General features: G+C 40.1%; 1 protein-coding gene across 1 annotated transcript in view; it reads left to right on the top strand.

Moving 5' to 3' along the window:
- Window positions 1-2,150: 2,150 nt before the first annotated feature.
- adgrv1 (adhesion G protein-coupled receptor V1) overlaps window positions 2,151-13,110 on the top strand; it is a gene marked incomplete at both ends in the record, with an annotated part of 86,688 nt that continues 75,728 nt past the window's right edge. Inside the window, 15 exons of the mRNA XM_079251684.1 lie at window positions 2,151-2,336; window positions 3,175-3,324; window positions 5,725-5,820; window positions 6,009-6,113; window positions 6,277-6,390; window positions 6,564-6,794; window positions 6,907-7,244; window positions 7,369-7,639; window positions 8,964-9,290; window positions 9,743-9,919; window positions 10,063-10,286; window positions 11,444-11,570; window positions 11,859-12,044; window positions 12,249-12,429; window positions 12,791-12,954. Of these exons, the coding sequence (XP_079107810.1) occupies window positions 2,151-2,336; window positions 3,175-3,324; window positions 5,725-5,820; window positions 6,009-6,113; window positions 6,277-6,390; window positions 6,564-6,794; window positions 6,907-7,244; window positions 7,369-7,639; window positions 8,964-9,290; window positions 9,743-9,919; window positions 10,063-10,286; window positions 11,444-11,570; window positions 11,859-12,044; window positions 12,249-12,429; window positions 12,791-12,954 (2,877 nt within the window). The remainder of the gene's footprint in view (window positions 2,337-3,174; window positions 3,325-5,724; window positions 5,821-6,008; window positions 6,114-6,276; window positions 6,391-6,563; window positions 6,795-6,906; window positions 7,245-7,368; window positions 7,640-8,963; window positions 9,291-9,742; window positions 9,920-10,062; window positions 10,287-11,443; window positions 11,571-11,858; window positions 12,045-12,248; window positions 12,430-12,790; window positions 12,955-13,110) is intronic.

Here is a 13,110-nt window from a genome sequence, read left to right as displayed (position 1 = left end):
CTTATTATCATGCCAGGTCCCAGAGTCCTGAGCTCAGCCATCATTCTTTGGCCTCTTGGCCCAGGAGATGTGTGATGGACAGTGTTTTCTCGCCAGTGTCCTGGACCGTCACCCTGCTGTCTGTCTCAGCTTTGAGAGTGTGCATTTTGGATGCTTATGCTGACTGTTGGTAGCTCTGGAAAATCTACCCATGTATGCAATCGCTTATGTGTGCATTTGTGCACCTCTCTACATGAGCTCAGAATGTCAGAGGTCTGCGCCAGGCACTGCTTGCTGCCTTTAGCTGTGACAGACAGGTCCTTCGGGCCCTTGTAGCCCCTGTGGTCAGGGTTGGCAAAACACATGATGTCCTCACAAAAACTGCCCCTCCACTTCTAAAACAGACCTGTGCCATCCACACAGCATCTCTTTTATACAAAGCACTTTGAGGGGAGTTCAGCATCTAGGTCACAGGATGCAAGACGCTCCTTGCTGTTTTGGCGTTGTGTTCTTTGAGGTTAGATTTGTTGGATGCTCGCTCCAATCTATCAGGAAGATGGTATAAATAAGGGTGGGCAGTTATTTGGATGGCTGAATTGAGGGTTTGTGGTGCAAAGAGAATTGCCGGCAAGAATCAACGGGAAACCAGTTTTTTGTTTCAAATGCTGAAAAGGTTAGATTAAATGTAGTGTTTCTTTTTTTGCTTCTTTCTTTCTTTCTCTCTAATTTTACTTTCTATAATGAAATTCTGATGATACGTTTCTTTTACAACCTGTGACCACTTCGGTGCAACCCAAATAGACATCAGATAATCTAACCTCCCAGCATAACTCATCTGGGCCAGCAACTCTAACAGGCGTAAACACACTTTGAAGTAGCTAATCAGTTTAAGGGAGATGCAGCAAGACAGTATTTGTGGCATCTCACTCAAGCTTTCAGTGTATGTTTAAGTAAGTTCCAAACTCAAGCAGAGAAAGCAAAGCAAATAACAGGATTTATTCAAACCCTGGCTTCTCTTAGTCCAGCCGCAAACTCACCTCTGTTCCCCACTGTCCAGCTCTGCTACCAGCTGTAAATCCTTTTTTGATGGATTTTCCAGCAATCCAATCTCTCCACTGTTGGAACTGGCATGTGTGTGACACATGAATGCTCACACACACCCTTGACATCAGCCCTATACCATGAAATAACACATATGTTGTATGTTCTCTTCCTGCTTCTGTTTTTTTTTTTCCAACCAACAACTTGTAATCCGTATGTGTTGCAGTGCTGACAGACTGATTGATGTATGGCTGCTATTTAAACATCCACTTCTGAGAATTAGTCACACTGATATAACAGTAATGGAACATTTGAAAAATGGGATATTTTCAATATCCAACTTTCCAAAAGTATTCCTGTGTATGAAAAAACCTCAGCATGACTTCATTCGTTGTAGCTGCTGATGTTCATTTTCAACCTTATAATTAAGAACAAATATTACATAGATGCTCTTACTGTTTGCAAGGCAATGTGGTGTAGATTATGAATGGGATGGGTAAAAAAAATCAGCAGGGAGGGGAAAGACAGGACAGAGTAGCTCCAATTTAGCTTTAATCTGGCTCCACCCCGGTTCTCACGCTGTGTTGTTTTGTTGTGTTAACCATGACAACTGTCTCAGTGGCTCCATCCAGCTTCAGGATTATTCTGGGTGAGAGAGCTAAGCAGGAGATGATAGGGGAGAGATGAGAGAACCAGCATTAGAGAGACTAGGAAACATGACAAGAAAGATGTGAAAGGCAGAGAGATGAAGCAGCTAGACAGGAAGGGCTCATTATGAGAGGGACGAAAGTTTTTGCTGCACTTCAATTACCTGTTTCAACTGTAAAAAGAAATCTGTAGATCATTTCATTTACTTTCTTTTTGCATTTTACCATTGGTATATCACTGTAAATATTCACTACAGATAAACTTTTTTTTTTATAGTGTTTCATTCACATCGCAATTAAAAGTTAGTAGTATTTAAATTGGTTTTTCACCTTTGTTCATGTGTGTCCCATTGCTATTCTTGTTTTAAAAAAATATTAAAGCAATATTATCCATGATAGCCTCTTCTTTCTTTCGGTATATTCATTATATCTATTGTTCATACATTGGAATATTTCCTCCATATGCTTCTTGTTTTTGTAGGAATGCTCCCTGTCTTCCTGTTAGCTGGGTTGATTCTGGCTCTGTCCATCCCTGGCACTACTTCTGAGTCAGCCACGCTGCGGTTCCTGGGACAGACTGACTTTGTTGTTAATGAGAGCAGCACAGCTGTGGTCCGACTGGTCGTAGAGAGAGTGGGAGACCCAGTCAATGTGACTGCCTTGGTGCTGGTATGTTCAACTTATCACTTATTGATGACTCTATCTGAGTCCAAACTCATGTAATTAAAGGGTTTCTATTAATAAAGGCATTTGTCTTATTGAGGAGTGTTGTATATATATAAAAAAATTGAGGATTCTTGATGTACGTATTGAATTGTAGTCAACAACTTGACATAAGTGACCCCTCAGCCTGTCATAATTACATTTTTTCTGTCCGTACATAGAAGAAATGAGTCAAGATCATTTTAATTTCTCTGAACAGAATGTACAACAGAGTGTGAACAGAGTGTATCGAATGTCTGTCAGCCTATCGTCAGTACAAACCTGCAAAATTGCCATGGTGAAGAATGGATTTTGGCTTGATGCCCTCCTTGTTGGGGGCAGCTTCAGCTGCTCTCAGTTGGTGTCTGGAAAACTGAAATGGCTATGATTGGTTAAGAAGTTTCCTGTTTTTCTTCACAACTTTGTCTTATTATTTGTACCATGTCCTATTAGATCTGTGCACCTGCAATCAATAATCACATTTTTGCCATATTCTACTGTAATGATTTTAAACATAAGCATACTGAAAGCCAAGATTAAGCAGGCACAAGTAGAAAAGATATACGGCTTACAGACTAAGACATCTAAAACAAAAAAGACTTGAAACCTGCCAGAACACCAGCCCTGTTGACACAGCTGTTCAACCAAATCCTTCATTGTGGATTCAAACCTGTGGTTAATTTACTGTTTTATGTCAGATTCAACTTTCATGTACTTCTTCTGCTTCCCATTATTTCAAACTTGCACAAAATGTAAATGTGGGAATTATTTAAACATGTTAAATTGTGTTGTTTGTTTGGTGCAGCTGCAGGGAGTCGACACAGGAGACTTCGAAGCCGTAAATGCTGCAGTCTTTCTGCTGTCCACTGAGTCCAGTAAAACTATCTTCATTGCTGTGAAAGATGATGAATTGCCTGAAGCAGATGAAACATTTACCTTCGACCTTAAACTACAGGTAACTCCTTCTTGTTTGTTTGCAAGTATAGGGTGTGTGTCTGTGTGTGATTTTAGTCATTTCATTCTTCCTATGCATTAAATGCCAAATGACTTCCATAGTTTGAATAATTTGCTTTCCTTTGTGAGGAGCACCAAGTTTCTTCCACAAAACTTTTAAGATAACCCCGACTAATAAGTAGTGTGGACAGGAGGCGTCTCACAGTAAACCCTGGGTGGCTCTGAGCTGCAATGTCTTTGATGTGTGTGATCTGCAGGGCTGCATAGGGCTGACTTGGGTGGAGCGAGGCATTGTGAGCATCTCTGACGTCCCTCATTAAAGAACACATTTGTGAAAAGAAACAACCTTTACAGCCAGAGCTTCACCATGCATGAGTGTAAAGCGATTATCTCTGTTAGTGTTGCTACTGCCTTAACGGAGCATGTCCTGTCCATTAGTTTGAGTTCTTTATTTTTTCACTTTACTAACGTAACTGATTTACTTTTGCAAATGAAAGCCGAGTTTATTACAATGAATGTGAGGATTTATATCAAGTTCATTCAAATCTTTCCAAGCCCTTTAAGACTTTGCCACCACCACCAGCTTTGTCATAAGGCACAATGTAATACTTCATTATTATTGATATTTATTACTATCCTAATATTAACAAATGTTGGACAGATGGCTTGTAAGTGTTTTAGTTTGTTTCTGTGCTTTTCCCCCTTGAATATAGTATTTAGTACAAAAACTACACATCTTTTAGAGTTTAAAAATGGTTTTCAGTTCTCTTGTCAAAGAAATTTCCACCACAGCACTGGATGCCTGACACCAAGAGACAATCTCCATGGTTTCATCCCGCCTTTAGCTGTCAGGTTTGATTGATGAGCTGGGGTGTGTTTGTCTTGTCAGCCCATCTCACAACTTACTAAGAGATCCCAAGATGTAGGTAAATGTGAATCTCTGGTTGTAAGATTTATGTACTTAGAACAGCAACTCTGAACAGGTTATAGCAAGAGGGAACTTTCTCACATTGTTTTTGATTTGACGGTTAAATTAACATCTGGTTAAATTCCAGTAGCACAAGCCCGTATTTAGTCGGCTACCAGAGTGAAAGACCAGATGAGGCCCAGTCCGCCACTCTGTTTACACTACAGCAGAGACAAAGCTCACACCAAATGCTAGCCTATCAGCTTACTGGAGGACTGTCTGGAGGATAAATGAACGCTGCAAGGGGTGGCATAGATCAAGAACAAGTGCAAAATACATGACCTATTTGTGAAAACTTTACATTCCAGGCAGATAAATCTGAATAACAGATTGAATGACAAATTGTTCTGGCTTCATTAGAAGTTTAGTGAGACAGAAAAAGACGAAAAAAAAGACTAATTTGTTGAAGTTTACACTTCACACACTGTAGTTTGAAGCACATTTAACAAGTATGACTTTCAGGTTGTTTTCAAGTTGTATCTTTGTGTCACTCTGTTGTTGTATTTAGCTGGATTCAGTTGGGCACAGTAGTTTGCATTTGTAGCAATGTGTGTGTGTGTGTGTGTGTGTGTGTGTGTGTGTGTGTGTGTGTGTGTGTGTGTGTGTGTGTGTGTGTGTGTGTGTGTGGGCAGCTCTGGTTCGCTGAGTAGCTTGACTTTGTGAAAGCGTGTATATTCTTTGTCTGTGAGCTGACCTGTTACAAGGGCTAAGCATTTAGACAGAAAGCTCTGCTGCAGCTTATAAAAGCCCTGTTTGAGGAGAGCGATGAATGAGAAGCCCAAATACCTACTTTTTCTTTTTGTTGTTGTTTCTTCTGCATCCCTTTAATGTTCACAGATACACAAATATGATGGCTTTGCTAAAGATTGTGCTAGATCAAGATAGATGTTTGATCAAAAAGTGCTATGTTTTTACTTTATCTAACAGACTTTCATATTTAACTGCTTTCTGCATCATTACTGGCTAATATGTTTATATGTTAAAAAGATATTAAACATTTGTAAGTCTCTTACATCAACAAAGCATCTGTGTTTTTCTCTTAAATACAGAAAAACTTAAGTTTGCATTTTTATGCTCCGGTTAAGTTTTGTGAAATCGCTGTGTGATTTTAGCATGCTGAGACTTTAAGTTTTGTCAGGTTTTAGTGCCGAATGATAAAGCAAAGGACACATCTTGGGCTGTGTATCCTGCAGAGAGATAACCTGACAAATCAACCAGACTGAGACCAGTGCTTCCTGCCTTTGTGCCGTCTCACCAGGGCTGCTCAGTGGGAGCACAGGAATGAAGTGAAAACAGCAGATAAGACTGACCCTCTGGCCTTTCACACGAGCATGAGTGTCAGGATTACCTGTTGGGATTGGGCTGAGGAGCATGAACATAAATAATGCATATTTAGATGGGTGTTATTGTCCGATATCACTTCTCTCTTTCCAGAGTTCCTCAAACGGTGTGACACTGGGGACACCAAACAAGGCAACAATCACCATCCTGTCCAATGACAATGCCTTTGGAATAATTGCCTTCAATTCAGTAAGAAACCAATCATCTGCAAATCCTATTTACTTATTGAATATATTTAGTTGAAAATATTATGCAGTTTTGGTTTGTTATTGTGTTCTTTCAGAAAGTTTTGTAACTTGGTTGATTAGCATTCACAATGAGAATGTGCTGAAATGTTAAACGTGAACTAATTGTTGATGTGTTTGTCTTCCTCCCAGACTGAAGAGATTGTTATTAATGAACCCAGAGGAAGAAACCAATATGTGCCTTTCACCATAATTAGAGAAAAGGGAACATATGGGACAGTGACTGTCAACTTTGAGGTGCGATGATGATCTTAATTAAATTACAAGATCAAGAACTCACAGCATTACAGATATGTCTCTGGCAAATCGTTGTTAAGACTGGATAAAAGTCCAGATATGGTATATTAGAATGGTGAAACATAGTACTGTAGTTTTTCTTCTTTCTGCCGTGCTACTGTAGATCTCTGATGGTCCCAACCCTGCTATTGAGGATCTCAGCCCAGATAGAGGGAACATCACCATCCCTGTAGGACAGTCTGTAGTGCACTTCAGCATCCTCATTCGGGATGATCAGGTATGAAATTGCACTTTTCAGATCACCTTGGTTTGATTCTGTTTGCATCTTTTTAACTTTAAAATGAGTAAGCTGTTCCTCATTTCTTCTTCTTCTTTCGTGTTGCATAATAAATTTCTTTTTAAAAATGACGTAATAATCATTTAATGCATCTCTCTTTCTCTCTGGACAAGATTCCAGAGGATGATGAAGTGTTTTCGGTAAGATTAACGGGTGTGGCAGGTGGAGCCCTTCTTAGACCCAATGCCACCAGTGTCCAGCTGAGAGTCCGGCAAAATGACAGCCCTCTGCGGTTCTCCCACTCTATCATGGCCGTGCCAGAGTCCGCTGCAGTCATTGCCCTAAATGTGACTCGTGGTCGGCTGACTGAGGATGGGCCACTCATCGGCTCTGTTGACACTGAGGTTATTCATTTCAGTTCATTCACATTTTAAACCAAATTTTTGGCCATTAAAACCCCCAAACAATAAGCATAAGTTAAATTGATATAAACCATGTGGACTACACTCTTTTTAGGTCTCTGTAGATTACATGGTGGTGACGGGTGATGGACTTGGTAGCGCCACTCCAGCTGTGGATTTCATCGACCTGCAGCCAGTCCGAACCATTACATTCCCTGCGTTTGTCTACAAAACCAGCCTTCTGTTCAACATCACTGATGACGATGTGCCAGAAATTGCAGAATCCTTCCATCTGGTCCTGCTGGAAAATACTATCAGAGGAGACGCTGTGCTTGTACCACCCAACTCTGTGCTTGTTACTATTGAGCCCAATGATAAGCCTTATGGGGTCTTATCCATTAGCAGCAGCGTTCTCATACAGCCAATCATCATCAATGAAGATCTGATGCAGAGGTGGACAACTTATACTTCTTTTTCTAAAACGTCTTTGATGTTTTGAATCATGTCAACAAGCATATAAGATAATGTGTCGGAATAAAAAACAAAGAATTTACTTGGACACTGATTTCCCCCCTAGATTTGACGGCATCATCATTGTAAGAAATGGAGGAAGTTATGGAGCTGTGTCTGCCAACTGGTCCATCAGCAGAAACAACAGTGATCGCTCGCCAGTGTCAAATGACCTGAGGCCTGAGCAGGGTACAGTGAGATTTGCTGCTGGTCAGGTGACTGCTGTGATTCCACTCAACATTGTGGCAGATGATCAACAAGAAGAAGCAGAAGCTTTTGTGCTCAAACTGCTGCCTAGCACTGTAACTGGAAACGCAGAGGTTGACGAACCCATGGAAGTAAGTTTGGAAGTTATCTTTTCATGTTCAGGGTTTTTGTGGGAGATTTAAAAAAAAAAATTGCACTTGTTAAGGAACGCATCTTGCTGATTTTGCTGCATGTGTTATGCATGTGTGTGTGTTAGTGTGTTGCCTACTGTAAGCCACAGTTGTGAGCTTGGTACAGTTTTCAAAAGTCGATCCATGGTGCGTAACTTTACTCTGTGGGTGTTCCCTTAATGTGGTTCAATCAAAAACAAAGCGGAAACAGCAGGCACGTTCTGTGTGTGTGACTCAGTGATTTCTTTTTTTAGCGTGGGCGAAGTGGTGACAGGTTTTTATTGCTTCCATCTTTGTCATAGCCTCTTGGCCATGTGTGAAGCTGATCCGAGATCCGAGTCTCATTTGTTCTCACGGCGAAAGATGTCACAAACAAACGTACACTAAAGCACTACTTCAAGTTGTGAGAGGATAGGATCTGCCTGCTTTATCTGCAAAGCAACACTAACTTCAGCAACAGCTCTCATTAAAATTGGAGATGATGTACAACACACACACACACACACACACACACACACACACACACACACACACACTCACATAGAAAAGACATTTCATTGACCCGTTGAGAAGTTTTCAGACAGGAACCAAAGTAATGCACCAGGGCCGTGAATGAGTCACAGTTTAACGCTCATGGAAACTACTTTAACAGACTAAGCAGAGTTAATTAAAGAGGATGCCTTTCTAAAGTTAGCTCACAGTTCTGGTTTACTGCTTTCAGACTTATGTCTTTTACTTTTTGTTTTTTTTCCCTCTCAGTCCCTCACCTCTCCATGTTTTTTTTTTCTTATGACACAACAACATTTTGTTGTGTTTTTATGATGTTCTGCGGTTCCATTGTTTTTAAAAAGACAAATTTTAAGGGAATTAAAAACAGAACTCCCAATAAAGTATTTATCCTTTTTTTTCTCTTTTTTTCTGATGACTTTTTTAGATTTCTTACAAGAAAAAGATTATGATTGAAATGGAGTCCATGTGTGTGTGTGTGTGTGTGTGTGTGTGTGTGTGTGTGTGTGTGTGTGTGTGTGTATATATATATATATATATATATATATATATATATATATATATATATATATATACACACATATATATATATATATATATATATATATATATATATATGTATATATATACACACATATAAGATATATAGGTGTCTACATGATGGTTTGGCTTTTGAGAATTTATTTATTTACTTGTCGAAATGTAGCTGAAATAGTGTATTACTATACTAATTTTTATTCCTCTGTTTTTATTCCTTTTTTGCCCAATCTTTCCCAAGATGGTGTTCTACATCCAGGACAGCGATGATGTTTACGGGCTTTTCCGGTTTGATCCAGGCAAAAATCAGAGCATCCAGAGTCAACCTGAAGGCCGATTCCTGTCTCTAAATTTTGTGAGAGATGGTGGTACACTGGGTGATGTGTCCATGACCCTTACCGCTCTCTACATTCCTGCAGGCCCTATAGACCCTGCCTTGGCCCGGGAGCAGGTTCTGAATGTTAGCAGGACTATTAATGTGGTGTTTTCCCGTCAGCGGCTGGTCCATCTAATTTTGCCCATCAGGAATGATGCTTTTCTGCAGAATGGAGCTCACTTCTTAGTACAGGTGAAAAATAAACCTTTTTTCATTATATGATTACTGAACATCTATTATAGAAACATTTTTTGTTTTCACATCTAAAAACTGCATTCCTTTTGTTTGAGTTTGCATTTCTGGTTAAATTAGTGCCATCCAAATTTTAAGTGTCTCATTTGCATGTGTGAATAGTTTGACATTGGCACTCAGGTCTGGCATAGTTCTATGGGATTTTGCACTGTCCAAACAAACGTCATCTTGCACTTAGAGTAAGGAGAAACTAGTACAAAAAGCCCTCTTTAAAATCTACTGAACTACATTTACATCACACACGTTCAGTCTCAATACTCAACACATGCGTACACACGTATGTGCAGAGAGCAGTCATAAAACATGGCATAAAAGAAACATACAAGCATGTGTCTGCTTATTAGCCTGCTCAAGCCTTTTGTAAACTGAGTTGTCACCTTTATTTTTTCTAGCTGAATTCTCTGGAGCTGGTGGATATCAGTCCAATAATTCCATCAAACAGCCCAAGGTTTGGGGGACCGCTAAACTTGACTCTGACTGTCACTCCTGACATTGCAAATGGAGAAATTGGGTTTACAAGTAACACCACAGTGGTTCTTTATGAACCAGAGGACAGTAATACCAGCATGGTAAGAAATTATTTTGCTTTAAGGAGCACATGTATTACAAACTTTTGTAGTTCTCTCATGTTTGTCTCAAAATCATCGTTGAAACCTCCAGCTCTAACATACCTTCAGAAATTGAGTAGTGTTTGTGGTGATGTTTGGTGCAGGTGAGTCTTCCCCTGCGGCGTGATGGGACAGACGGTCAGGCTGTCGTTTTCTGGAGCCTTCAGCCAACTGGAGCCAATCGTAAAGATGTAACTGCTGACGACCTGAGGCCATTTAATGGCTCCATTATTTTTCATTCAGGGCAGAGTGATGCCTTCATCAATCTCACCGTCATGGCTGACAATATCCCCGAAGTCAACGAGACCTTACTGCTGACTCTAGACAGGTGGGGACGAGTTACATTTGCTTAGCTTTATCAGTGTAAATTCATTATAGTTATATGTCAGGGCGTATCTGACAGATGCCCTCTATGGAATTTTTTTGGGGTTGAATGTATTTGAGCCAAGTAACAACAGATGGTATTGACAGCATTGGATAGATGCACCTCTTTTATTGTACCGTACATGTGAAACGTGTAGATGTTAGTGTAGAGAATTGGTGCATCTATTTGTCTGTATTTTGATGAGAACGGCGGCTTTCTCTCCCCCACTCCTCCCTTGCAGGGTGGAGACTGCACGCTTTATAGTGTACTTTGGGTAAGTGGAGAGTGAAGTGAACCTGGGCCTTTTGTGTGACTTGAATCGGGTCTTTGTTTTTCAGAGAAAGACCTACTTCAGATTTTCTGGGGTCTTTGGTCAACGTGGGGATGAGGGGGACAGGGATTGGGTGGGGATTCTGCAGTGGTGTGAAAAAAAACTGGATCAAAAAGAGTGTTTTTTGGGGGTCTAAATAGAGAATCTTCTGTATGTGTTTTTGCCCTAAATTAAGCAGCCTTGATTATGTAGCCTTTTGAAGATGTTGGTGTTTGTATGCATGCAGCGCCTTGGCTGCGACTGTTTGGAGTGCTCCAGCCTTCTTTGTATGTCATGTCTTTGTAATGCCCATTATAATATGCTTGCTTGGCTCCAATTTTCTCAGCATACACACATATACACACCCCTGTGGAGTTGTAAAGATCCAGACACGCAGTTGATTGACATTGTTATTAAAAGTAGTTTAAACAGCAGGAGTTCAGCATATGGAGTTAATAATGAATGAGTGTTGGACAATGCAAGGAATGCATTGAGAAGTTAAAGTTTAAGTTGAGCTCTTTATCATTGGTTATTACTATTTCTTAATGTTGCAGGTTTTAACAACCTATAACTAAAGCAAAAGGTTGTGAAACATCCATATCAGAACCATCATCAGCTGCACCATGAAGCTGACATGAATGTCTTCCATTCTCTCATAAAAAGCAACACTGTATAGGATTACCAAATATTTTACTATTGCAGGTTGTTTTCACCACATCTTATGCTACAATTTAGTCATAGTAACAGGCTTTAATGACTTAACACTAAAATTTCTCATGTCTGCATTTCTGTGTGTGAATTTGGGTCCCAGGAGTAATGTTGAGAATCAGATCCTGAAAGCTGGCTTCACCAGCAGAGAGATTATCATCATGGAGAACGACGACCCTGGAGGGGTGTTTGAGTTCTCCCAGGTCTCCAGACGTCCATGGTTTGTCAATGTAAGTTGAAGCTCAATGCTACAGCCAAAAAAAGCTATATACAGCTTAAATTTTAATTAGTTTTGGTGGTGTTTAGCCCACCCTTGAGGTCTGAGTATGAGGGTGATACATTAACTTTTTCAGACAGCTTCAGTATCAGTGTTCACGGTTTTTAATATTATCTCCAAATGTCACCAAAATGTTCAATCAAGTTTTTTTTTTCTTCAAAGGTTGAAATTATTATGAGACAAAATGACTGCTGTTTTCTTACTTTTCCTCTGATCCTGTTGAAATCTTCATTTTAAACAGGAGGGTGAGGCTGTAGAACTGCACGTGGTCAGAGCTCAGGGACAGCTTCTGAAACAGCTGGTACGATATTCAGTGGTGCCATCTGGCAACACTGAATTTTATGGCTCTACTGGTATTCTGGAGTTCAAACCTGGAGAGAGTGAGGTAGTGGTGGCACTGGTGGCAAGGCCTGATGGGATTCCTGAGGTAAGAACATGGTTTTTCTCTCATCTTATTTCCATTTATTCTCATAGACATTTTGTGGCAATCCAGCATGTTTCACCTCAGAATTCCACCTGTTTTCTAGTATTAAAATGTTCTTTAAATGGTAGTTAATGATCGAGGTTACCTCTTATGTGACGGAATTTTGTGACTGAATTTGTTTTTGTGTGTGTTCATTTTTGCATACAGCTGGACGAGACATTCTCTGTGATACTTAGTAGCCACAGCACTCCACCCAGTCGTCTAGGCAACCACAAGGAGGTCAACATCACCATTCGGCAGAATGACGACCCTTTTGGCGTTATTGAATTCATCCAATCGGGACTGAGTGTGAACATCAATGAGAGCCAAGGGGACACGGTGCATCAGGGTACTTTAGATAAAAGTGATACTTTCTCATGTCGAGTGCAATAACTTTGAACAAGATGACTCTCATGTGCATGTCAGTAAAAGTACAAAAAGTGCTGATGTACAAGTAGTTATGCACTTGTTAATAAGTGCTTTGATCAGCCTGTAGAGCATCATGTACTCTATAGTCTACTCTAGTGAACACATCATGTCTTTAACTTACCAAAAAAAAGGTCCATCAATACACAAATAATGTTTCTCTGGATCAAGATTGTAGTCCCACCATCACAAAATATTATCAGACAAGAACATTTACTAAACAAGCTTCAAACTAAGCCATCATTATCCAAATAAATCAATAGTGTGTTTTACTTCTCCTTCAGCTGTGTACCCTGTTGTAAGGAACCGGGGACACTTTAAAGAAGTGTCAGTTTTGTGGATTTTGGAGCCCACTCTGTCTGGAGACGTCAGCCCACTCCAGGGAAACATCACCTTCAAAGAAGGCGAATACTTGAAAAACCTGACCGTCTTTTCTGTACCTGATGAGGTAAAATGTTCCCCAAAACTTGCAAATTCATGCAGTCAGAAGCTGAGTTACATTTTTCTGTTTGAGTTTCAAAGTTTCATATCTTCATTTTTGCTTTGTATATATCTATATGTCAGCTTCCCGTGACCCTTCATTGGATTAAGCGGTTAGTGTAAT

This window comes from Telmatherina bonti (assembly GCF_933228915.1).
Source record: "Telmatherina bonti genome assembly, chromosome: 13".
Classification (NCBI taxonomy): Eukaryota; Metazoa; Chordata; class Actinopteri; order Atheriniformes; family Telmatherinidae; genus Telmatherina; species Telmatherina bonti.
Note: the sequence above shows the minus strand (reverse complement) of the source record. Positions and strands in the feature narration are given on the sequence as shown.